This window comes from Podarcis melisellensis (assembly GCF_964234715.1).
Source record: "Podarcis melisellensis genome assembly, chromosome: 1".
In the NCBI taxonomy this organism is placed as follows: domain Eukaryota; kingdom Metazoa; phylum Chordata; class Lepidosauria; order Squamata; family Lacertidae; genus Podarcis; species Podarcis melisellensis.
Genome location: NC_138528.1, coordinates 126,826,587 through 126,853,887, shown reverse-complemented (window position 1 = coordinate 126,853,887; position 27,301 = coordinate 126,826,587). Strand labels below are relative to the sequence as shown.

General features: G+C 44.0%; 1 protein-coding gene across 2 annotated transcripts in view; it reads right to left on the bottom strand.

Annotated features, from left to right (window-relative positions):
* PARD3B (par-3 family cell polarity regulator beta) overlaps window positions 1-27,301 on the bottom strand; it is a 582,358-nt gene that overhangs the window by 179,975 nt on the left and 375,082 nt on the right. For both annotated transcript variants that reach the window (XM_081906208.1, XM_081906209.1), the window contains one exon: window positions 17,952-18,062. In XM_081906208.1, the coding sequence (XP_081762334.1) occupies window positions 17,952-18,062 (111 nt within the window). The remainder of the gene's footprint in view (window positions 1-17,951; window positions 18,063-27,301) is intronic.

Sequence of the window (27,301 nt, the reverse complement as noted above, 5' to 3'; positions counted from 1 at the left end):
GACTCATCAGCCATGATGATGGAAATAAAAACACAAGAGAATGCAATATATGGATCACAATTGCTATCACTCAGTGAAATTGCAAGGTTCTTCCTGACGGTAAAAGTGCCATAGAACGAAAAATAGGGAAGAGTCAGAGAGCAGCCTTCACTTTCCCTAAAAAAGTAAAGGACCCCTGACAGTTAAGTCCAGTCGCAGACACCTCTGGGGTTGTGGCACTCATCTCGCTTTACAGGCCGATGGAGCCAGCATTTGTCTGCAGACAGTTATTCCGGGTCATGTGGCCAGCATGACTACGCTGCTTCTGCTGAAACCAGAGCAGCACACGGAAACACCGTTTACCTTCCCGCTGGAGTGGTACCTATTTATCTACTTGCACTTTGACGTGCTTTTGAACTGCTAGCTTGGCAGGAACTGAGACAAAACAACGGGAGCTTACCCCATCGCGGGGATTCAAACCGCCGACCTTCTGATCGGCAAGCCCAAGAGGCTCAGGGGTTTAGACAACAGCGCCACATGAGTCCTACTTTCCCTACTAATCTCTTGTTCTTCTCCAGAGATGCCTACCTCCTACTTTAAGAACTCTGAGTCTAGAAGAGATCACAACAGGTCACAGTACCTAGCAACACAAAGCTAGGTGAGCATGAAACTAAGGGATGAGGGCTGCACAGTACAGTGGTAGCTTGACTAAAATCCAGTCTATTATAAGTCCGTTTTGGACTAAGGCCAGTTGCAACCTGGAAATGAGTGCTCCCGGTTGAGTCATTTTTTAAATATACAGTGGTACCTCTGGTTACATACTTAATTCGTTCCGGAGGTCTGTTCTTAACCTGAAGCACCACTTTAGCTAATGGGGCCTCCCGCTGCTGCCACGCCGCCGGAGCATGATTTCTGTTCTCAGCCTGAAGCAAAGTTCTTAACCCGAGGTACTATTTCTGGGTTAGCGGAATCTGTAACCTGAAGCGTATGTAACCCAAGTTACCACTGTATATAAGTTGGGCCCGGCTGCTGTTTTAGGGCCCGCTTTTCATCGTCTGGTTCCTGTTGAGTGTGTTTCATTTGTTAATTGAGTCCCTCGCTGCTAATCATAGGCTTCCTGGTGAGTCTGCCAGCTGTTGAGTCCCAAGCACCCATGCAACAGAGAGGTGATATTTGGAGGTTTTGCTTTTGCTATTATTACTTTTTTGCGTTTTGGTTTGTGTAGCTTTTTTGGTTATTTGACTGTGACTTTGTTTTATGGGACTGAGCTGTGACCGTGGCTTGTCACTTTGTTTTTGTGACTTGTTTTTGTGACTGTGTGGAACCCAGTTCAGCTACTGGTTGATTGTGTGACTGCAGAAATGGATAAAAGCCCCCCACCCAAGCAATGACTATCATCAGCGATCAGATATAGGGGTGTCTTCCTGTTGGGACAAGTCTGGATGTATTTTGCCCTATTCTTTATTGGGTTTAGCCAACACATTAACCATGTTTACTGTTTAACTTTAGTATCAATACTCTGTGCCTTTTCTTATGGTAACCCAAATGTAGGACTCTTCAAAAGAATGACCATCTTGCACCATGGACCGATGGGCTCTGTCTTCATGCCTCATTTCTTTATTCTATGGCTATTTCTCAAATAAGCTTGCCTATACAAACGCAACCAAAGCCAGTGTGGTGTAGTGGTTAAGAGCGGTGGACTCGTAATCTGGTGAACTGGGTTCGCGTCTCTGCTCCTCCACATGCAGCTGCTGGGTGACCTTGGGCTGGTCACACTTCTCTGAAGTCTCTCAGCCCCACTCACCTCACAGAGTGTGTGTTGTGGGGGAGGAAGGGAAAGGAGAATGTTAGCCGCTTTGAGAACTCCTTCGGGTAGTGATAAAGAGGGATATCAAATCCAAACTCTTCTTCAAACACTTCTTAAAAGTTGCCTTCCCTCAGGAAAAGCTATGCTGGGTGGATTCCATTTTGTGTCTTTGCTGAGGAGCAAAAGAGGGGGCTATCTCTATATATCTGCAGGAATAATTTATTCTCACAAGGGGTCTGCAGTAATCAAGCAAGCTCTAAGACCCCCTACCTATAATCTATGTTATCTAGGAAAAATAATAATCCTAGAAACATTGCCATTTTTATTTAAAACATTTCTTCTTCTTACCTGCATTATCTGATCTGGGAAAATTCTGACTGGCTCATTTTCTATTTCATTAGTGCCTTTATCCTTCTGGTCAGACTTATTAATGAAATGCACTACAACTCAGGTTTGTGTTTCATGGTGATGATATGTGGTTAGAAGTTGGAACCTGAAGAGTCAGCAGATGGATGCTTAAACCAACACAACTATACCCCATTTTTTTTTTAAAAAAATAAAAATCTAAAGAGTCCTGCTGCTTTAGACTCTTAAAGGAAAGAAAGAAAGAGAGAGAGAGAGCAGATGGTGGCAGGCTGCCAATTTATAATGTGTTTCCGTGTGGCCGTAATCCCAGCAACAGCGATGGAGTAACTAAAACTCTGTCAACAGCAGGCTATGGCTGAAAGTATGGTTAGTCCTGCGCAGGAGTGGGAGTGGAAATGGGCTGAAACATGGAGACAAATCTCACAGGGCAACTTATTTTAAAATTAGGAAGCAGTTGGATAAAAGAAACCCAAGGAAGTCAACCTGGAGTCGACGTCTATCATAGGCAGGGAAGCCAGAAGAGGAGGAATGCAGGAGAGCATCCGATTGAAAAGGAGGCAGCTATCAAAAGATAAATAAAACCACTCTGGAAATCAGGGAAAGGAACGTACAGAGAAATCTAGAGACAAATTCAGATTTTGTCTTTTACACAGGCAAAGCATTTACAGTCAGTCTAAGACCAAAAACGTGGGACGCGGGTGGCACTGTGGGTTAAACCACAGAGCCTAGGACTTGCCGATCAGAAGGTCGGCGGTTCGAAGCGGGGTGAGCTCCCATTGCTCGGTCCCTGCTCCTGCCAACCTAGCAGAAAGCACATCAAAGTGCAAGTAGCTAAATAGGTACCACTCCAGCGGGAAGGTAAACGGCGTTTCCGTGCGCTGCTCTGGTACGCCAGAAGCGGCTTAGTCATGCTGGCCACATGACCTGGAAGCTGTACGCCGGCTTCCTCGGCCAATAAAGCGAGATGAGCGCCGCAATCCCAGAGTCGGCCACGACTGGACCTAATGGTCAGGGGTCCCTTTACCTTAAGACCAAAAATGGTTCTTTTGTTTTGCTTTTAACAATGGTGTGAGAGGCAGCCATGCTATTGGCTAGGAAGGAATTACAGTGGTACTTGCGGTTGTGGATGGGATCCATTCCAGAGGTCTGGTTGGATCCCAAGGTTTCAGCAACCTGAGGACTGATTCTGTGCAGGCGCATGTGGCGAAACCCGGTAAAATACTTCCGGGTTTGCCGCACACTCATCCCAAAGTTTACATAACCAGAGGGTTATGTAAATGGAGGTTCGACTGTACTACCCTGCCCCCTCCCTCCTTCTCTCCTCAAACCATAACTGTTTCACCACGAGGAAGGCTAGTACACATACGGCAATGTGCTTAGCTCAAGTCTTGCCTGATCCCGACAACCTCCAACTTACAAAAAGCTCTTGACTTTTGTCCTCTATACACTGTGCAATAATTTACAATGCATGTAGTCTTTCAGCCCTGGCTCAATAACTTAAACTATGGTAGTGCTTATCTTTCTTCTGAGTGCTTATCATCACAAAATTATTGACCAATGTAAACTATAGAACACAAAGAGGCAAGTATTTAGCTATTGGAAGTTTTGTTTCTGTGCTCCATTCTTACACTTCATGGTGAACACTTCTATTTCTGAACTGCTTGGAGTGCTTTTCGTTAATGGGTGGTACAGAAAATATAGATAAATTCCAGGATGCAGAGGAGAGACATCGTTTCAATTTTCATCTTTTTCATGGAGCTGTGTGTGTGTGTGTAGTGTAAGCTGTCATTTGTTAATGAAAATATGGAGGAAGGAAGGAAATCATGTGTATGGCACATATTCTGAGAATTCAGTTGTGGCTACAACAGGCTGAATTTTGGGCTGTGGCAGTAAAACCATGGTTTGATTCAGTTCCAAAAATCATCATATGGCACCAAGATACCTCTGTGGTTTTTAAGCCACAAAACAAACAAAAAACAACAACAGCAACAGAAAAGAAAGGCATTCAGGTACGAAAACCCTCTATTTCCATCCCCATCAAAGATGTATGATAAACTTGATTTGTGGTGAACTGACCCAATAGACATTCACTGTGAGGCTAGAGGAGTACAAAAACAGAAGGCTGAAAGCACACTGTTCTGCACTGCAACAGTATAAAAGATTTATCACCAGTTAAACACACAGTGTGATATCCCTCCCTATTCTGCAAAACATTTTTGGCCGGGGGAAAGAGCACCAACAGAGCGAGTGATAAAGAGATGCCTTCTGCAAGACGTGGAAAGCAATTTTTTTAAGGTTGACAATTACTTTAAATCATCGTTATTTATTTTCAAAAGATGACCAGTGAGAGTTTGATAAAAGAAGACATCTGACAAGTAGAAGATCAATAGAAAAGGGATCTGTTGCACACACATCTGCCAGAATTCAATTCAGGTGCAAGCACAACTGTCTTAACTCTTCCTGCAAGCTTTCCCTGGTTTAGCTGTAGCAGATTAAGCCGTATCAGAAAGTGTGGTATAGTCACAAATGAAGCAGTGAAAATGCACTGAATGGAACATCTGCGAATATTGCTACTGTAGGATGGAAAATTGGAAGAACCACATAAGTTTTCCATTTTGGGCCACAGAAGTTTTCCGTTTTTGAATTACTCAAAAGTACAATTTGTCAAGAGCCGTGCAGCACATCTGACAAGTTCCAAGTCTGTTTTAGTTAGAACTTTATTCTAAAGTTACTACTTTATTCTAAATGCTGCATCTCACTCTATGGATGGAAAGATACCAAACTGTTTATACTGGCCTGTATGTCAACCATATTCCTTAAATATGGTTCTGTCTTGGGCCCGGTCTTATTCAACATCTTTATCAACGACTTGGATGATGGACTCAAGGGCATCCTGATCAAATTTGCAGATGGCACCAAACTGGGAGGGGTGGCTAACACCCCAGAGGACAGGATCACACTTCAAAACGACCTTGACAGATTAGAGAACTGGGCCAAAACAAACAAGATGAATTTTAACAGGGAGAAATGTAAAGTATTGCACTTGGGCAAAAAAATGAGAGGCACAAATACAAGATGGGTGACACCTGGCTTGAGAGCAGTACATGTGAAAAGGATCTAGGAGTCTTGGTTGACCACAAACTTGACATGAGCCAACAGTGTGACGCGGCAGCTAAAAAAGTCAATGCAATTCTGGGCTGCATCAATAGGAGTATAGCATCTAGATCAAGGGAAGTAATAGTGCCACTGTATTCTGCTCTGGTCAGACCTCACCTGGAGTACTGTGTCCAGTTCTGGGCACCACAGTTCAAGAAGGACACTGACAAACTGGAATGTTTGGAGGGCAACCAAAATGGTCAAAGAGGAGGGCAACCAAAATGGTCAAAGGCCTGGAAACGATGCCTTATGAGGAACGGCTAAGGGAGCTGGGCATGTTTAGCCTGGAGAATGAGGAGGTTAAGGGGTGATATGATAGCCATGTTCAAATATATAAAAGGATGTCACATAGAGGAGGGAGAAAGGTTGTTTTCTGCTGCTCCAGAGAAGCGGACACGGAGCAATGGATCCAAACTACAAGAAAGAAGATTCCACCTAAACATTAGGAAGAACTTCCTGACAGTAAGAGCTCTTCGACAGTGGAATTTGCTGCCAAGGAGTGTGGTGGAGTCTCCTTCTTTGGAAGTCTTTAAGCAGAGGCTTGACAACCATATGTCAGGAGTGCTCTGATGGTGTTTCCTGCTTGGCAGGGGGTTGGACTCGATGGCCCTTGTGGTCTCTTCCAACTCTATGATTCTATGATTCTACAATTTGTCAAGAGCCGTGCAGCACATCTGACAAGTTCCAAGTCTGTTTTAGTTAGAACTTTATTCTAAAGTTACTACTTTATTCTAAATGCTGTGTCACACTCTATGGATGGAAAGATACCAAACTGTTTATACTGGCCTGTATGTCAACCATATTCCTTAAATAGCCAGTGGAGAAGTGAAACTGCTGCTACATGCTTTGGTGTGTATACCAGCAGAAGATCTGACTATCCTATCCTTTTGTCTTGTGCTTTTGCTGTTTCTTTGGAAACCAGAAATCTGATAACTTCATGTAGTCAGCATAAAATAGAATGACGACCTTGTCTAGCACAACACCAGCCAGTATATTTTTTCCATAAATTAGACATACCATAGCTATGCTGCTATGATCTAATAAGAATCTAAAAGTAATTAACTGATTTTTATAAAAAATATATATATCAAAAACCCAACCTTAATCAAATATGTATTCTTATCAGGGTTCTGAGGCAGCAGTAAATTGGGACATTTAAAAAACTGGGACCTCATCCAATCTGTGATCTGATCAGGGTTCAATGGTTATAATAAATTGGGACTATTAAAACTGGGATCTCATCCAAAACTTTATTTTGTCTAAACCACAGAACCTAGCGGTGCTGCTAAGTCAGGAATATTCAATGAAAAGAAATGCTGTGTTGAATTAACTCTTACCAAATAAGATGCAAAAAGGATAGGAGATTCAACACAGATACACTCGTTCTAACATTGCATTGTGGTTATAATAACATTAGCTATGTTTTATTTGAAATTCAATAGGATTTTCCAGTATAATATCTTTCTATATCTATCAATACAATTACTATATAATGTTATTTTAGAAGCAATAATAATAATAATCTATTTCTGCTATCCATTTTGGGCACAACCTGCCTTAACGTTGATATCCACTATCACTTGGAAAAGAAAAGAAAAAAGATGAAACATTGCATAGGTTAGAAATAGATTTTCAAATCTCCAGGATCCCTTCAAATATACAGGCCTGGTTCAAAGGTCACAACAATCCAAACTGTGTCTTACTGGGACCACCTAGATGTTCGGGCTCATAGAGAAGAACTCAAATCGACTTTGCTCCTTTCTGGTCTTATTTATTCCCATGCCCCATTGAGCTAAAATGAATCCCAAACTGGAATTAAGATTGCATGAAGAAATATCAACAACCTCAGATATGCAGATGACACAACTTTGATGGCAGAAAGTAAGGAGGAATTAAAGAACCTTTTAATGAGGGTGAAAGGGGCAAGTGCAAAATATGGCCTGAAGCTCAACATCAAAAAAACTACTGGTCCCATCACCTCCTGGCAAACAGAAGGGGAAGAAATGGAGGCAGTGAGAGATTTTACCTTCTTGGGCTCCATGATCATGGCAGATGGTAACAGCAGTCACGAAATCAAAAGACGCCTGCTTCTTGGAAGAAAAGCGATGACAAACCTAGACAGCATCTTAAAAAGCAGAGACATCACCTTGCCGACAAAGGCCCGTGTATGGAAGTGAGAGCTGGACAGTAAAGAAGGCTGATTGCCAAAGAATTGATGCTTTTGAATTATGGTGCTGGAGGAGACTCTTGAGAGTCCCATGGACTACAAAAAGATCAAACCTATCCATTCTGAAGGAAATCAGCCCTGAGTGCTCACTGGAAGGACAGATCCTGAAGCTGAGGCTCCAATACTTTGGCCACCTCATGAGAAGAGAAGACTCCTTGGGAAAGATCCTGATGTTGGGAAAGATGGAGGGCACAAGGAGAAGGGGACGACAGAGGACGAGGTGGTTGGACAGTGTTCTTGAAGCTACCAGCATGATTTTGACCAAACTGCACGAGGCAGTGGAAGACAGGAGTGCCTGGCGTGCTCTGGTCCATGGTGTCACAAAGAGTCGGACACGACTAAACGACTAAACACCAACAATGTCTGAACCCAGGCTCATGGTTAAGCTCTCTCTTCACTAACCCTGAAACGTGGCCAAGATTGGCACAGGAGTAAAAAAAGAAGAAGACTAGGCAGGAGAACATTGGGCGAAAGATTCCTGCATTGCAGGCAGTTGGATGAAATGACCCTCATGGCCCTTTCTGACCCTACAATTCTAGGATTCTATGAAAGTGTCTGTGAAGCAACTTTGCCCAGATGCTTGCATGGTCCCAGCAAGCCATAGTTTAGCTTTCCGTGCCGCGTAAATGACTTTCTCTCTCTCCCCATACACATGAATAAAAATGTTTTCTTCTTCTTCTGTGGGATGAATGTAGCTTGTGCAGGATGCTCAGAGCTGCAATATTAAATTGCACTTTCCAGAGCATATGTATTGATTTAAAGAATATTAACATGAGCAAGGCTCAGGGCCGATAAGACAGGGGAGAACCATTCTACGGTGTTGGAAGGCTTCCTAGAAGTAAACCACAAACTTGAAGTCATTTGCAAAGTCCTAAGTCTGAGAATCACTTGCTCAAATATTCAGTCCTTGCCGGCTGCTGAAAATAAGAGCCAGATGTACATTCAATGTCTTACTTTTCTGCTTATACACTTATTTTCTCCAGTGAGAAAACCACAGGCACAAGTGTTTTTATTAAGAAAATAAGCTCCTATCACAGAGGAACCAGCATCAAGATTTAACTGTATGCAAGCTTGTGCCAGTGGAGTTCCATTGGCTCAATGGGACTTTGTTCCCTCTCTTCCCCAGTAAGCCCCCCCATCTGCTCCAGAGAATCCCCCCCAACCTTCTGGAGATTATTTTGAGGGATCAGGGGAAGGGGCAGGGACTGGAGGGGATACGACAAGGAGAGCAACGTCTGATGAAGTGCATTGGCTATGCATGGCCCTTTATATTTACAATTTATATTCTATCATGAGCTTTTGTGGAAAAATACAATAAATTATTCCATATATATATACACCCATTTTTGTGTGTGTATCTCTATTTATTTATCAGCAGAAATATGTAAGGATCTCCCGAAAATAATAATCTCAGTGGGGATACTTAGGAGAAAGAGGTAAATAATCAAGAAAACAGCTCTCTTTCAGCAGATATTAATATTAAATTCAGTTTTTAAGAAGAGGACAAATTATCACAAAGTACAAGATACTCAATACATCCGGTTTACTTTAGATAGATCTTCAAAGACAAGGATATTAAAAAGCAACATGAGTAGCCTCCTAGGTGAGGGAGACACTTTTCATTTCAGAAAAGGAAGCCTGCCTCTCCCCATATTGAAAGTTTAATCTGTAGTGGTTTAAGACTGAATCATCTCAATTAAAAAGAAAATACACTGAAAGTAATGTTTTCCTTTTATGGGTAGACTTTAAGCCTTTGAAGCTGGTCTAGCCAAATTTTGAAAAGCAGCAGCTACACAATGACTTTATGCATACCATAAAACAGATTCACTCATGAGATAATAGTTCGGATTACGAAGGACTAGTAATCTGCTCTCTGCGAAAACTGTATCCCTGGGAAATGAAGAACAGCAGTGGTCTCCTTATGGAGAACGGATCTTTATAGTTTTGAGTCACTGATGTGTCAAGGGTGACGTTCACCTACAGCTTTAGCACATTGTTGGCTGGACCAACAAATATTCTCGTGTCTAAATGGCTAGGTAAAGGGACCCCTGATCATTAAGTCCAGTCACGGATGACTCTAGGGTTGTGGCGCTCATCTCGCTTTACTGGCCGAGGGAGCCGACGTTTGTCCGCAGGCAGTTTTCCCAGGTCATGTGGCCAGCATGACTAAGCCGTTTCTGGTGAACCAGAGCAGCGCATGGAAACGCTGTTTACCTTCCTGCTGGAGTGGTACCTATTTATCTACTTGCATTTTGACGTGCTTTCGAACTTCTAGGTTGGCAGAGCAGGGACCGAGCAACGGGAGCTCACCCCGTCATGGGGATTCGAACTGCTGATCTTCTGATCGGCAAACCCTAGGCTCAGTGGTTTAGACCACAGCACCACCTGCATCCTTCCTGTCTAAATGGCTAGCCGGTTGTCATCTGACTGGTTTTGTCCAGCTATTGCCACTCATAGATGAGCAGCTTCTTCCAGGCATGAAAGGCACTGAACATTTACCAGAAGCTTCAAAGGGGTGCAGCTTAGCTATATTTACAATGTGGACTACACTCTCTGTGCCAGCATCTCCACAGGAACCTCCAACGCACAAGCAGTCAGTGCTGGTGGTGGTGAGGAGGGGAAGTAATCTGCACATTTGAGCTTTGGCTGAAAAGAAAGCCAGGTCCAACCACAGCTCCAAAAACACTTAAAAACAGGAAGAAATAGGAAAACATGGCGCCCATCCTGTAGAAATGTGAATAATAAAATCTAAATAATACACACATAAGTGGTGGTCAGGTATTTAAAACAATTTAAAAAGCAATTTGCCACAGGCCTTTTCTAAGACTTGTGTGGATTTTTTTTCAGCAGTAAGACTTGACATCTGCACATTCTTGGCTGATTGGGCTAAATGGCTGCGATCATCCCTGCCAGGTGTCAGAACATCCCATTTACTGTTGAAAAGACACTTGACAGCCATTCTAGCCAATCTACACTTACAGAGGACATTGTGCTTCCTTAACTAAAATTCTTTTGAAGAGCTCACCCGTCAGCCTTTGTGACAACAGAAGATTTTCTGGAAATGTTTATCACAGAACTGTTCCCATCAGTTGGGCCCAGTCAGAACCAAGATGGCCGCTTTCAGAGTAATCCTATCCACTTTGAGCGTTGGAGAAATTTGCTTCACAGAAGGAATTGCTTCGTGTGACAGCAAGCTTTCTCTCTGACTTCCCTGAGATGTTTTCACTCTTTTTTCTTGACAACCAAGCCAGGAATGAGATCAGGCTGATCAGACAGGTCGGCCCCATTCTCTTTGCAGACTTCTCTTAACACAACCGAGTGACTTGGTGGGAGAAGAAGAGAGCATGTTGGATATTTTTACACTTGTCTGGTGTTACGCATTAGACCAGGCTTCCTCAACCTCGGCCCTCCAGATGTTTTTGGCCTACAACTCCCATGATCCCTAGCTAGCAGGACCAGTGGTCGGGGTGATGGGAATTGTAGTCTCAAAACATCTGGAGGGCCGAGGTTGAGGAAGCCTGCGTTAGACCAAGGCAATCTTTATCTCTCCAGTCTCAATGGCTGGCTAGACTGGCTAATTCTTATCTGACTGGTTGGGCTTGGCTCCTACCATCCAAAGAGCAGCTGCTTCTTTGAGGCTTCACGCCCCAGAGTGGACAAAACTTGCACTTTCCATCGAAAATGCAGTTTTTACCTAGCAGTATTGTAGGAACCCAGGGGTTTTTTTGCATTCGATGTGCACCACATGGGAAACTGTGCATGGGCCACAGCAAGCCAAAACAACTGGAATATGTAAACCTGTGATACCCGCAAAAACAAAGCAAAACCCTACATTGGCCTGTTCTACCAGTCCTTGGTTAACGGAGGCCTCAGTATTGGGTGGAAAGAAGGTGGTGTATCAGAATCTTTCTTCTGAAAAGCAGCACAGAGTTAGGCCAGAGTGCTTGGCCTCAGACTAATTCTCTCCCTGTTTCCCTTCACCACCAACACCAACAAAATCTGTCATTTTATCCAGTGGCGTAGCGTGGGTTGTCAGCACCCGGGGCAAGGCAAGTAATTTGCGCCCCCTAACCCGTGGATTTCATGAGGGACGCAGGTGGCACTGTGGGTTAAAGCCTCAGCGCCTAGGACTTGCCGATCGAAAGGTCGGTGGTTCGAATCCCTGCGGCGGGGTGCGCTCCCGCTGCTCGGTCCCAGCACCTGCCAACCTAGCAGTTCGAAAGCACCTCCGGGTGCAAGTAGATAAATAGGGACCGCTTACCAGCGGGAAGGTAAACGGCGTTTCCGTGTGCGGCTCTGGCTCGCCAGAGCAGCGATGTCACGCTGGCCACGTGACCCGGAAGTGTCTCCGGACAGCGCTGGCCCCTGGCCTCTTAAGTGAGATGGGCGCACAACCCCAGAGTCTGTCAAGACTGGCCCGTACGGGCAGGGGTACCTTTACCTTTACTTTAACCCGTGGATTTGCACCCCCTGACCCTAACCCCCAGATGTTGCGCCCAGTGCGGCCGGCCCCCCCTGCACCCCCCACGCTACGCCACTGATGCTATCAGGCATGGAAAGTGAGCAGTAGGAGGCTAACGAACTTTTACCAATGATACCAAATTTGTTGTTGTTGTTGTTTAGTCATTTGGTCCTGTCTGACTCTTCGTGAGCCCATGGACCAGAGCACGCCAGGCACTTCTGTCTTCCACTGCCTCCCGCAGTTTGGTCAAACTCATGATGGTAGCTTCAATAACACTATCCAACCATCTCGCCCTCTGTCGTCCCCTTCTCCTTGTGCCCTCAACATCTTTCCCAACATCAGGGTCTTTTCCAGGGAGTCTTCTCTTCTCATGAGGTGGCCAAAGTATTGGAGCCTCAGCTTCAGGATCTGTCCTTCCAGTGAGCACTCAGGGCTGATTTCCTTCAGAATGGAGAGGTTTGATCTTCTTGCAGCCCATGGGACTCTCAAGAGTCTCCTCCAGCACCATAATTCAAAAGCATCAATTCTTCGGCGATCAGCCTTCTTTATGGTCCAGATACCGAATTAGGAGAGCAATTAAAATCTCCTACAAGGCCAAGCTGTTTGTACCTGGTGGCTTTCGCACACCACATACAATACTCCTTTCAGCTCCGGGCCCGTCAATTGTTACGTTTTACGATAAATTAATTTCTCTCCTAATAAGGAATGTGCAGAGTCTACATTCTAGTAAATCTTTCCTGAAGCTTTCGTCCATTTGGAAGGCAAGACAAAGTATGCAGCTAGTGAAGTCATGGTGGCAGCAAGATCTATGGCACCGACTCGCTGTGCAGTCGCCGTTGCCAATATGTGCATTAAAATCTTAGGCCTGAATTACATTATACATTATGGGATTAGTGAATCTGGGGACAGGGTTATAAAACTCATCTTTACTGTCTATGTAAGCTATCATTAGGTGAGCAGTCAATAACAACATAAAGCACTAAAGTTCCACTCAACTGGATAACTTGGAGCTTATCTTTCAAACTCTCCTGCAATTCCACCCCTCCCAGTAATATGTCACAAGGAAGGAAGTTTTCCCTTTTTCTTGTTGTTAATATCATCTGCTACCTTTCCCAGGGCTGAGCAATAAATTATTTTTACCAGCCCAAACTAGGCTCCTGAGTTACTTCAGACTTGTCCTCCTTAGGGATAAGTTCACACTGTACATGTGTGTCCATCACTTGATGACTGAAACATCACACAGGCGATTTGTATCTGCAAACAAGCTAGGTAAAGGGTAAATGGACCCCTGACCATTAGGTCCAGTTGTGACCGACTCTGGGGTTGCGGCGCTCATCTCGCTTTATTGGCTGAGGGAGCCGGCGTACAGCTTCCGGGTCTTGTGGCCAGCATGACTAAGCTGCTTCTGGCGAACCAGAGCAGCGCACGGAAACGCCGTTTACCTTCCCACCAGAGCGGTACCTATTAATCTACTTGCACTTTGATGTGCTTTCAAACTGCTAGGTTGGCAGGAGCAGGGACCAAGCAACGGGAGCTCACCCCGTCGCAGGGATTCAAACCACCGACCTTCTGATCGGCAAGTCCTAGGCTCTGTGGTTTAACCCACAGTGCCACCCGCATCCCATGCAAACAAGTTATCACTCATCTTATCCATCCATCCAAAAATACAGTCAGCATAAAATAATCACTGAGTGCCCAACCAGTAGTATAGGTGGTCGCACACACCATGGGTTTGAAGACAGTTATTTCTCAAGTAGCTTGGCTCATCAGATTAGACGGGGGGAAAACTGTGGAACTGCATGCATCTGCTAGTACGAAGCATTCCTAAACGCTGCAATGGACTTGTGACGCAGTTGCCAGCTACCACTGCTCCAAGCAATGTGAGCTTGAGAGTGAGGTTATGTAGATATGACAGAGAAAACAGAAATACTGTAGCCTGCTTATCTCAAGTCATCCTTTGGGAATTCACTGGATAAGCAATCCCCCCTCCCTTACAACAGAATTAAAAGGATATGAAATTGCCCAATGGAAAAAAAGGTGATATTTCAGCTCTCGTTAATTGTGGGATAAGAATCAAATATGTGAGTTAAAAATATCATCTAGGTTCATCAGCTTCTAAGCACACCTGCTGTTCTCCATTTCAGTCTCAAACATTTCCAGGTCAGAAAGGTGAATAATTATTAGAGAAGATAAACCAGAATTATAAAGGCATTGAACTGACTGTTTTTAATAGGTTCTTACCAATTAACTGTCACTCCAGGGAATACATTCTATTTCAGAGGAGAATTTATCACTAAAAGAAATGTTAACAACAATTATTCCACGTCCAATTGGAACATTAGCCCTAGAAACAGACGGGATCATTCCTTCAAGTCTGCCAACGATTTTGAAAATGACACTGGCCCTTTAACAGATGGGACGCATACTTCTTAGCTTGCCAGGATCCTAATAAAAGACATTGGCTCCTGTAAATGAAGGACACATACCTCTCAAATTGCCAGCATCCAAACGGGGAGTTAGAAGTTGAAAATAAAGGAGAACCCAGGCTAGCAGTACTAGGCATATGTCACAGAAATTTCAGTACCACCGGTGCAAACCTTGGCCAAATACTAATTAATTTGTAAAAACCACTTATGTATATTCAGGATAAAGTTCCATTTCTACTAGACAGACTGTCAGTTGTGCCATAACAGAAACTGGGGGGAGGTAGTGTTTCGCTTCTCAGTTTGTTTGGCATGGCTGCTGATTTTGTGATTGTCAGATATTGTTAGAAGATTTCATCATTCTTATAAAGCTTTGATCATATTTTTATGTAGAAAATCATGTTATAAACAAACTATAATGAAACAATTTGCTGCACTGAGCAACCAGAACTAATTAACAGAATTAATTTTGTTCATTGCTGGGTGATGTGGTCTTGTATTTTATGACATTTAAAGGATTTTCATTGTTTTTCTTATGAGTTGGCAGTTTATAAATGCCCAAACAAACAAACAAACAAACAATAACCATTAGCCTTCTGGTCACAAGTTGTGACCCACCAAGCTAAATGATGTGCGTACACCATGCACCACAAACTTACCTTTTCTTGCTCCCTGGAAGATCAGGGCTCTAAATCGCACATGGAGCCTAAATGTTTACAGCTGGCTCCCTGCTGCAAATGTTACCTTCACAACACATAAAAAGTGATGTGACAAAGTAGGCAGGGTCATTCCACCTGCTTGCATGAATGCAATTGTGTGACGAGGAACACCTGAGGAGAGTTTAAGTATTTACCTGTACTTGGGATCTGTCTCCCCCCACCACCTATTTCAGTGTGGAAACAGATACAGCTAGAATTATGAAGGAAGAGATGGGGTGGGGGTCTTTAATTAAATCCACAAACCCGCCCCTTATCTCCACCCATTAGTTTAGACTAATTATCTTTCACAGGCAAACTCGGTCCTCCAGATGTTTTGGGACTACAACTCCCATGATCCCTAGCTAACAGGACCAGTGGTCAGGGATGATGGGAATTGTAGTCTCAAAACATCTGGAGCATCGAGTTTGCCTATGCCTGCTCTAGTGATTTGCAAAGAGGATGTTCAATGCACACAGGGTTCAGACATGACTGTCTGGTTAGGGCCAGAGTTAAGGAAGGTAAATTCCAGCTGCAGTCAACGAAGAATCTCATATGGTTGCTTTCCTTCCAACCTAGCCAACTCATTGTGCTGTTGGAGAGCCAAAATAATCTGTCCAGAGTGACTGACCTGCAAACAGGTATTTGCCTGAAACCAGCAACTTTGGCCCTGTTTTTGCACGGAACCCTTAACCAGTTTGTTTCTGGCTCTTCTGGGGGAAGGGAACATAGAGGTACCACTACTCAGCGTGTTTCCCAACCATCTCCAAGTTACTCCCCCGCTGCCTGCTTTGGGTTGAAATGCCAGAGCGTCCAACCTAGAGATGGCTGCACAGTGATGGTTCACGATGTGGGTTGACCGAAATGAACAGGGGACCTGAGAGTGAGAAGAAGTCTTCCCCTTTTCCAGGGATGTTAGGAATCAAGCATGGGCCTTGTCACTAGTACGGTGAAACATGCTAATAATAGATGCAAGGAAACAAAGGCGTGTGTAGTGCAGGCTTCCTCAACCTCGGCCCTCCAGCTGTTTTGGGACTACAACTCCCATGATCCCTAGCTAGCAGGACCAGTGGTCAGGGATGATGGGAATTGTAGTCTCAAAACATCTGGTGGGCCGAGGTTGAGGAAGCCTGGTGTAGTGTGTGGTGGACATGTAAAGAGGTAAAAGCTTACTGGGAAGTGATACATAATGAGTTAAAGAAAATGTATAAAAACACTTTTGTTAAGAAGAACCGGAAGTATTTTCATTGGGTACAGTGGGGGAAGAGATACCAAAGGGAGAAAAAAAATATTTATGTATGCAACAACTGCAGCAAGAATCCTTTCAGCCTAGAGTGGCTGGCAAAACCCAGCCAGATGGGCAGGGTATAAATAAATTATTATTATTATTATTATTATTATTATTATTATTATTATTAAAAATGGAAACAACAAGAAATACCAATGAAAGGAGAGTGGCAGTTGAAGATGATGGACTTTGCGGAAATGTCGAAGCTGACAAGGAAATGACCAGCACGATCAAGTATTCCAAAAAGACTGGAGGAAATTTATACAATATTTGAAGGACCATTGTGAGCAATTAACAACACTAGCAGGGTTGTGAGAAGACTTGCAATGATAATTTCTATATTGATTCAAAAATTGCGACATTTTGAATGAGTGAAACGTTAAGTTGGAGAATGCTTAAATGCTATGATATCAAGTTTAACTCTAAAAACCAAGAGGCGGGAGGGAGGGGAGTCAAAGCTCGTAAGAGCAAAAGAAGTTAGGTGGCTAATGAGGATGTGTTTAAATATTATAAAATGGAAACTCAATAAAAATATAATAACAAACAAACAAAATCAGTGTGTAGCGAAGCAAAGTGAGGCTTGCTGTGGCTCAAGCGTCTGGCAAAAGACTGAGGAGAGCTAAACAACATGGCTGTCTGCAAGAGAGGAATGACTGACACACTGGTTGTAGTATGACTGAGGTGCCATGGAAACTGTATCTGCTCTGGCTTCTCGCTCATCTTCAGTGAACACAGGACAAAGCCTATCCTCTTCCAAGAGGGGAGGTGTTGTGGGCGGGACGCGATTTCTGTGACATGCAGGGGGCATTATGCCCCCTGCCCCACTCACCTGGCTGGCGCACCACGCCCACAGGTAAGCGCCCACCCGGGCGGCTTGGAGGAGGCGTGGTTTGCAGTTTAAGTTACTGCTGCACCAGCCATTCCGCCTCATTTTCCGCCTTCTCGTTGAGAGTCACCCAACCTCCACTCCCTTAGAGTTTAGGGCTTAGTTTTCTCTTGACCTTGCTATGGACCTTAGGTTGGTCGCCCAGGGGGCCTGGTAGGAATTTTTCCAATTGGCATTAGGCCTTTTGGTTTTTTCGCCTACCTCGTAGCAATCGTCACAACTTTCTTGGTATTGGCGGTTAGGTTAGGCATTGGAATGTGTTGTTGGTGTGTGGAAAGGCTAGGTGTGGCCATCGCCTACCCCCTCAAATTTGGGTATTCCGTTAAAGGAATCCGGCGGTCGTGGATCCTGTCCGATGCCTGTGTGGCGGGGGGCCATGACACGACCCTCGGTGACATCAGGGGAGAGCCTATAGTTGTATTGGCATCAACAGGCTCCACCTTCTGGTGAATAAACCCCCTTTGGGCTCACCCCTCTCCGAGTGGGTGGAGTCAATCTTCCGTGGTCCAGTGCCTAAGCCAATACCTTCTCACTTGCTGTAATCAATAAAGTTGTGGCCTTTTCTTGCCCATTAACCTTATACTCTGTGTCTGTGTGTCTTCATTCCACAATGCGGGGATCGGGTCCTCAAACCACAAAATATACCTGTCGCTCAGACTCACCTTTCCCGCTCCTCCTTCATCTTTTCCAGGTCCTCTTCTCTGAGGGTGCCATGCTTGGAGTTTCCCTTCTGATCACCTTTGGCACCTTTCTCCTCTTTTTTCTTGCCAAACCTAATCAGGAAAGGTGAGATTAAAGGAGGCTTAGAAACGGTGGGCATAAACCCAAAGCCACATGATTTAAACAAGTACAGTATAATGTGCATCTGCTACACGTTGGATCCTCCTAACAGGGGGTCCATGTTGTGCTCGGCCCCTGAAACTCTTCCTCAACTGGCTTGTGGGTGGGGCTTGCCCCGCTCCAAGCCGGTGGTGCCACAGTTGTGCCACTGGTCTTTAGCCAACTGGCATCGTGGCAAAGGTTGGGGGTTAGGGGTATAGCGTGTTCTCCATAATAGAGAGCATGTGTTGCGGTGGGGGCCAAAAAAGGCCACCCCACTGTTGTTGGGCAAATTGGCCACATGCTGTGATTGGGCAAGGAGTGTTGCTGGGGAGAATCTTTTGATGCTAAAGTATGGGAGGGGTCAGAGGTCTTAAATACAGGGCTCGCAGCCTGGGGCCTTCTCTTGGGCTGCGTGCACCGGATCACCCGCCCACCCTCCCTGAAAAGGGGTGGGTGGGTTTGTTGTCCTCTGACCTTGCTATGCCTGTCATGGGGTCGTCTGCCTTGGGGCAGGGGCCCGGTAGGAATTTTGTCCATTTGGCTGATTGGCTGGTGCCATTTGGTTTTTGCCTACTGCGTAGCAAATCGTCACAACTTGTAAGGTTGGCGGTTAGGCATTGGTTCAAATTGGTTGGTGGAGGGGTAAGTGCCTACCCCTCCAATGGTGGTGCTGAAAGGGAATTCCGTTAAAGGAATCCAGGGGCTTGCCATTCTTTCGTCCTTGTCCCTGGAATCGGACTTGGGCCGTGCAAGCCCCAGGGGGCATGAGGGTGAGAGATGAGGGACTGATGTCCAGCTTCATTTCTCCCCAATATGGTTTTCCCTGACTGGCTTCCGCTGGAATCCGGAAGTCAGTTCTGTCCCTGGGGCAAGGACAGATAGTCATAACCAAAGCCTAAGCAGCCACTCACGTGTGTGTATTTAAATAAAGTTGTGGCCAAATTCATGCCAAAAACCTTAAACGAAAATTGATGTGTGAAGTGTGAGTTATTGGGGTGGCCTGGGGGACCTTGACGCGCAACTATTTGGCAGCGTGACATAGGGACCTCCTTTTGCTTCGTGCTGCCGAACACCTGGCCACCCGCCTGCTAATTAGGTCGTGTTTGGCCTTGCTTTGGACTTCGGTTGGTCGCCTGTTTTGGAACGGGGGCCGGGTAGGATTTTTTTCCAATGTGGCAGATTGGCTGTGGCCACTTGGTTTTTGCCTACCTCTTAGCAATTGTCACAACTTTGTAAGGTTTGGAGGTTAGGCATTGGTTTAGGGGAATGTGGGGAGGGGAGGTGCGGCCATCACCTGCCCCCCCAATGAATAGGGTATTCCGTTAAAGGACTCTGGGGGTCTGGATCTCTTCTGAAGCCCGGAGAGGGGCTAGGGCCATGCCAGGACCCCCGGGAACCCCAGGGGTGAGCACCAGTCAATATACACTGGCAGAGATCCCCCTGCTGGTTTTTAACCTTACAGGGTTCCTGCAGAGTGGGGCAGAAGCCACATATAGTTTTGATACCAATGCTTAAGTCAATACCAGTCACATTTGTGTATTCAATAAAGTTGTGGCCAAAATTTGTCCATTAACATTTAAACTAAATTCTATCTCCACTGTGTCTTTATTTCCATGAGAGATGGGTTTTGGGGCTTGGAGCACAACTCCTAAAATAAAGCTGATATGTAACTAAACATTCCTCAGAGTATGAATTAACTAATTTTCCATACACTTGGAGCTTAATTTTTCCAAGACACATGAGTAATGCATGCTAGAGATTTCTCAAGATGTTAAATGAATGGAGTTTTCAATGCTAAACTATTATTAGCATAAATTTTGAAGGAGCTGAAGGGTCTTCTTTCCCCAGGGACAGCTTGTGTATAAGTAATCCTTTGGCAGCCTCCAAGCTAACACAAGGAACCACCAAACCATATCTTGGTCTCATCAATAAAAGCTCCTACACATCATGCACAGCCTAAGCTGCATTCTCTTTACCTCTAAAATAAAGGTTATGCGTAGACAGCATCAAACTAAATGATACTACATTGGATGAACAACAAAAATAATCTATTTTAGGAAAACCACTTTGCAAAAACTCAATACTCTTTTTCATTACTTGCATATGGTAGTGACACAAAAGGTCTTGCAAATAATAGTTTTCAATTGTGTGTGTGTGTGTGTGTGTGGGCACACACACACCTCCTATGCTGAAAACCCACTAAGCATTATGGATTAGAACTGCAACTTTTATAACCAAGACTAATGCCTGCAGTTGGAATGTTTTATCTTCTTATTTAGTTATATGCATTATGCTGCTTTTTCTGGCTCAAATTTGCATGTAGGACTGTTTCTTTGAAAATTTGACCATGCAATACGGGATTTTAAAGGAGGGAATGCAAATGATATGGAAAATACAAATGAATAAGGATTTTTTTACCAATATATCTCTGACCAGAGGACATTGGGGTGCCCTCCTCTGCGAACTGCCAAATTACATTTTTTTAATTTTTTTTACTTAAAGTAAGTATCACAACATTGGAAACATATAGCACCGAATTAGTTCAGTAAGGAAAACAAATGCCACTGATGAAATGATAAGACATTTTAGGAATTAATTATTTGTGTAGCTCAATACATGCTGAATATTTCATTTGCCATTCATCCCTAATGCCATCTATTTAACGGAAAGCATTTATCTTTGATTTCCATAGAAGTAGGAATTAGAATCGAGATGCAATAGATGTGAGACAACATCTCCCTCAGTCTAAATGCTACTTTCTGCCTACTGAACCCTTGTAGATAACTTTACATAAAACTGCAGGCCCCAAAATGTAGCCAATAAGCACATTTCATATTTATCGACATAATCTTCAGGTGATTTTAAAAATCCTGTTCCCCATCTGTCTAGAGAATGTTCTTTTATTCATTAAGTAGGCTCTCCATGGCCTCAAGCATGTTGGCTGAACTATATTTTTCTCTTCAATATTGGCATTTCTCCAGTGACCAACACTGAGATCTTGGGTTTCACGGCAATCTGATAGAACTCAAGTTACTAATGAATTCAAGCAGTGAGACTCTAGCACACCAAAAAAATTAGCTCCTAAAAGGCAACACAGTACCACAGAGTGTCCCGCAAGTGTTCACTGCAGACTGAAAAAGTCTTGCCGTAAAGAAAAAATGTGTACAGTATATAGACAAGATCAGGCATAGGCAAACTTGGCCCTCCAGATGTTTTGGGATGACAACTCCCATCATCCCTAGCTAACAGGACCAGTGGTCAGGGATGATGGGAATTGTAGTCTCAAAACATCTGGAGGGCCAAGTTTGCCTATGCCTGGACAAGACGGACACCATCACATGCAAATGCAGTCTGCTTCAGATGGGGTCTGAAAGAGTGGGCCTTTGGAGGTCTTCCTGCATCAGCCCAGGTGATGTGGAAAGCCTTCTACATACTTTTGACTATGGGTACAATTATGACTCTATCAGATCACAAATAACCTGAATTCAGTAATCTATGCTCTGGCCACCTCCGCTGCCTTGTGCATCATTGAGCATCATGAAAGGGCAGAACGTTGCTCAGTTTATTATTGTTGCATTTTTACTGCCAGGGAGAGGGAGATGCACATCTGTTGTTGTTTTTTATTCAACCTCGGGTGCCAAAATATGTATTTGTATGTGTATTTGCTGTTGCACCTGAGGCAACAAAATATCTCACGTTGCCCATGCCAAGCGTGTATCTGTGTGTGCATGCACACACGTAAGTACATACATATGAACTGGGGGACTGGCTGTTTCTTTTGTTTGCTGAAATGTTTAGCCAGTTGCAGATTTTTTGTTAAATGTACCACCGTTTAAGTGGTACTTGAACATGTTTTTGAGGGCCCTGCTGCTTTTTATACAGCACCTGAGAAACTGGGGGACCTGACCAAATCAAATCACCATTTTTTTAATGATCAGGAACCATTGACCATGCAGCTGCTGAGAGATGTACTCCAATGACATATGAAGGACCACAGGTTCTTCATAGCTGGTTAGTCTTAAGTGCTACTTCTCTCTTTGCTAGCAGACATGGAAAAACAATTCTCTCCCCTATAAAGTCTTGGGCTCCATTATTACTGCACATGGTGACAGCAGTCACAAAATTACGGTAAAAGACGCCTGCTTCTTGGGAGAAAAGCGATGACAAATCTAGACAGCATCTTAAAAAGCAGAGACATCACCTTGCCAACAAAGGTCCGTATAGTAAAAGCTATGGTTTTCCCAATGTATGGAAGCGAGAGCTGGACCATAAAGAAGGCTGATCGCTGAAGAATTGATGCTTTTGAATTATGGTGCTGGAGAAGACTCTTGAGAGTCCCATGGACTGCAAGAAGATCAAACCTATCCATTCTTAGGGAAATCAGCCCTGAGTGCTCACTGGAAGGACAGATCCTGAAGCTGAGGCTCCAATACTTTGGCCACCTCATGAGAAGAGAAGACTCCCTGGGAAAGACCCTGATGTTGGGAAAGATGGAGAGCACAAGGAGAAGGGGAGACAGAGGACGAGATGGTTGGACAGTGTTCTCAAAGCTACCAGCATGAGTTTGACCAAACTGCGGGAGGCAGTGGAAGACAGGAGTGCCTGGCGTGCTCTGGTCCATGGGGTCACGAAGAGTCGGACACGACTTAACAACAACAAATAAAGTCCATGCAGATGTTTTCAGTGGCTGTACTCCTTTCAGTGGTCTTTCTTCAGGTATGGACTTCTTGTTCAGGGAAACTGAAGCCCTGCTTTCTATATATGCTACCAAATGCAGTGCTTGTTCTGCACAAGGAATGGGATAAAAGAAACAGCTGAGAAACCCGATCAGAAAACAGAAAGAGAATGGAAGAAGTGGAGAACACTTCCCTCCTTAAGAGCAGGAATACCACTGGTTTCTACCTCCCTCCTTTTCAAGATGGAAGTAGAAAACCAAACATAGAAAATATCTGCTCCCCGTTTTTGTTTGTCTGAGAGCTCATTAGAAGAGGAGGATTTGGGGGAGACTCTTCAGATCCACACACATTCCTCTCTGAAGGATAAAGCTTGCACTTCGGTAGAATATTCAGAATACATCCCATCCATGAACACAAGGAGATCACAAACTACACATAGATACTGTAGATCTACAGCTTTATAGTTTCAGACAACTAATAGATGTCAAAACCCAAACAGAGAAAAGTGAATGTGAATATAATTGTATCATGCAACTTTGCAAGTATAATCGAATGCATAGTGTAAAATGGCCTTCAAACCAATTCTGGAAAGGTCAGAATATAAGAGCAGCTGAGAAGATAGCTTTCTTGACTAAAGCATAGATATTCAATGAATGCCGCATTGCTTCTAGACAGTCCCCAAAAACCCTGGCTATGTTCCATAACATACTTTTGTTCTACCTGCATTCATTTCCTTAGAGTTTCATCTAAGTAGGCCCGGGGTCTAGTATTTGATTTAGCATTTATAGTTTTTTTTAAAAAAGAATATATTATTGCTGGGGTTTTTTATATTATGATAGGGGGGAAAGCAAACATAATAACATATATCAACACAAGTTACATAATAAAAAGGAATGCAGCAGCTACATAATTTACCTCTGCTGTCTCTTCGAATCTGATACTGGTTCTTTTGCATAGAAGAAAAAAGCTTTATTTTTAGAAATGACAATTTTAATTTCAATAACCGCCAATCAAACAATATGGAAAATCACTGCTGCCTGGCGGTACAGTTTCTGTTGTTGCGAGAAACTGGTAAGTTCAAATGTGATTAAAAAACTAATAAGTGGTTAGTAAATTTAGAAGAATATTATTTTTTCCTGCCTTTTTTGGCTTCACAGCGGAACTGTGTAAAGTTGTTCAGAACACCTGCTCTACTAAATAAGCAATCTTTGGCCCCAGGTTGGATCTTTAAAACTTTTTTTTTTTTTGGTCTTTTACAAAATCCTTAAAAAGATTTCCCATTTAGCTTTACACCAGAGCAGAAAAGTAGGCAAACGTCTGAAAACGCATCATACCCCCTTTCTCATAATTCGCAAGAATTCAAAGGGTTTGATCCAATGACATTAATAGGACTTGAGGTAATCATGACCACCTCAATCTCACTGATTTCAATTGAACTGCGCCAAGTATGAACAGGTCAGATTTCAGCCCATAGTATTATCTTATCCCCCGTCTCCTTCCCTCTTTCCATGATTCATGTCACTAAGTGTAGCACAGGCATGGCCCTCCAACTGTTTTGGGACTACAACTCCCATCATCCCTAGCTAACAGGACCAGTGGTCAGGGATGATGGGAACTGTAGTCCCCAAACAGCTGGAGGGCCAAGTCTGGCCATGCCTGGTTTATTGGAAGCAGAGAACGCCTTCAAAAAATATGGCACACTGCTACAGTTGGTGTGATTCAGAGATCACGAATACACTCAAGTGTTGAAGTTCATAAGTGTAAGCTGGGTCTGACTATTGGAAGGAGTGTCAGAAACTGATGGAGCAAACAGTGTCCTTGCAGCCAAAATAGCCAATTCACTGAGCAGAGAAGATACTCGGAAAAGATGAACAAATCTGCTGCCTATTTAATATGTTAAATATTTCAGAATTGCTTTTTCAAAACTGCATTAAAAGAGAGAGAGAGAGGAATATCAAGTTACAAACACTGTGGCCTCATGCCATCCTGTACAGTGTTTTGGTGACACAGACGGAAGTTTGTAAGGCGCTACGAAGGCAGCTGTAGCTCTAAAGCCATTAGTATTCTGTCTACAAGGGAAAGGCAATATTCCAAATGCATTGTGCCTACGAGGTGTGCATACGAAAGCAGGAAGGGATTTTCTTTTATGTGACTTGCCACCAGGATTTAAAAAAAAAAAAAATGAAGAAGGAAGAGTCATCCTCACGGGAAAGCCAGCAGTGTACTGTACTTGAGGAAAAAAACAATGCAGATACATGAGATACACTCCCCAACAATTTCTGATACAGTGGTACCTCAGGTTAAGTACTTAATTCGTTCCGGAGGTCCGTTCTTAACCTGAAACTGTTCTTAACCTGAAGCACCACTTTAGCTAATGGGGCCTCCTGCTGCCACCGCACCGCCGGAGCACGATTTCTGTTCTCATCCTGAAGCAAAGTTCTTAACCTGAAGCACTATTTCTGGGTTTGCGGAGTCTGTAACCTGAAGCGTATGTAACCTGAAGTGTATGTAACCCGAGGTAACCCGAGCTTTAACAACAACACCCCGAGAACAAGAAGTGGTCCAAGTTCTGGAGCTCCACATCTGGCTACAGGAATATGAATCAGTGGTATGCGCCACAGCAGTTTAAAGAGCAACTTACCACCAGTCTCTCCCAATCTAATGCCCCTAGCTATTCTTGAACTACAACTCCCATCAGCCTTGACACTATAGAGCTGCACAGGCTGGGGGGTGTTGTAGTCTAAAACAGCTGTAAGGAACTAGGTTGGAGGAAAGCTGTCTTACATTTATCACCTAACACACACACACACACCAAATTATGCTTGGTCACGTCCACAGAATGGAAGATGGCAGGATCCCTGAGGACGGGGTCTATGGATTCAGGCTTTGGGCACCAGGCCTGTTGGCAGACCAACTCTGCGCTACAAAGATGGCTGCAAAAACGACATGAAGGCGGGCAACATTCAGCCCACTGTGAAATAACCCCTTGCAGATAATCACAGTGCCTGGAGACAGGCAGACAGGTCATGCACCCATAGCAGTGACCAGAGGAGGGATGCCTGCTGAGAGGAGGGCCAAGAATAGAATCGTCATTGTATGCCTGCACGACCGGAAGCTACCCTCTGCCCCAGCTGCAACAAAACATGTCTCTCCCATATTGGCCTCTCTAGGTCTTGAAAGACCTACACTGGCTCCCAGTACGTTTCCGAGCACAATTCAAAGTGCTGGTGTTGACCTTTAAAGCCCTAAACGGCCTCGGCCCAGTATACCTGAAGGAGCGTCTCCACCCCCATCGTTCAGCCCGGATGCTGAGATCCAGCACCAAGGGCCTTCTGGCGGTTCCCTCATTGCGAGAAGCAAAGCCACAGGGAACCAGGCAGAGGGCCTTCTTGGTAGTGGCGCCCACCCTGTGGAATGCCCTCCCATCAGATGTCAAAGCGATAACCAACTACCTGACATTTAGAAGTCATCTTACGGCAGCCCTGTTCAGGGAAGTTTTTAATGTGTGACATTTTAGTGTATTTTTGGTCTCTGTGGAAGCCGCCCAGAGTGGCTGGGGAGACCCAGCCAGATGGGTGGGGTACAAATAAATTATTATTATTATTATTATTATTATTATTATTATTATTATTATTACAGTAACAGCAGGCGCCGTAACTCTTCAACGGTTTGACTTCACCCTCAAAGGCGCACTGCTCCGTTATCTCCAGAGTCTGACAAATGCCACCAACAATAGCATTCTACGCATTTGAGGTATAAGCTTATTTAAGATGAGAAACAGCCGCCACCTCTGTCCCACCCCAGCTTTTGTTGGATCATGGAGGGCAGATATAAGGACAGGAGGCCCATAGGATGAAAGATTACACTGGCATGGATTAGCTTGGTCTTTTTCCGCTGTTGCACCCCAATAATGAAAGGGCCTCTTTTTGGAGGCTCACTTGTCAATGACCCTGGTTTTAACCCCGTGTCAAGTCATGCCGTTGCTGCATCTTTAATTTAAAAGAACACGCTTGTTGATTTCTGCTCAGTGCCTATATTGCTATGGCTGATTATTTGATTTTATACTATGATTATTGCTTTATGGTTATATATGATGACCATATCCTGGCCTGAGATCGGTTGATATAAACAGGTTAGAAATATTTTAATAAAACAGTTAGTAACAAATGAAAATTGGATCCATTATTTGAATTTGGAATGTGCGATTGTATACAAGAATATTTGTCGATCTGATTTGTCAATTATGTTTTATATATTCTGTAAGCCATCCAGAGCAGCTGGGGAAACCCAGCCCAGTGGTATAAATCATAAAATTATTATTATTATTATCAACTTACTAATGTACACAGAGACAATATTTCTGTATCTACGCTGACTTGCCCAGGCGATGAGAAGAGCTGATTATTACTCATCCCAGTGACATCATCTTTTCTTTGTTTCCTTTTTAATTTTGAGGCAGGCTTAAGATGAACTTGCTGTTCTGTGAATCTACTTTGTTGCTCCCACGATGGATT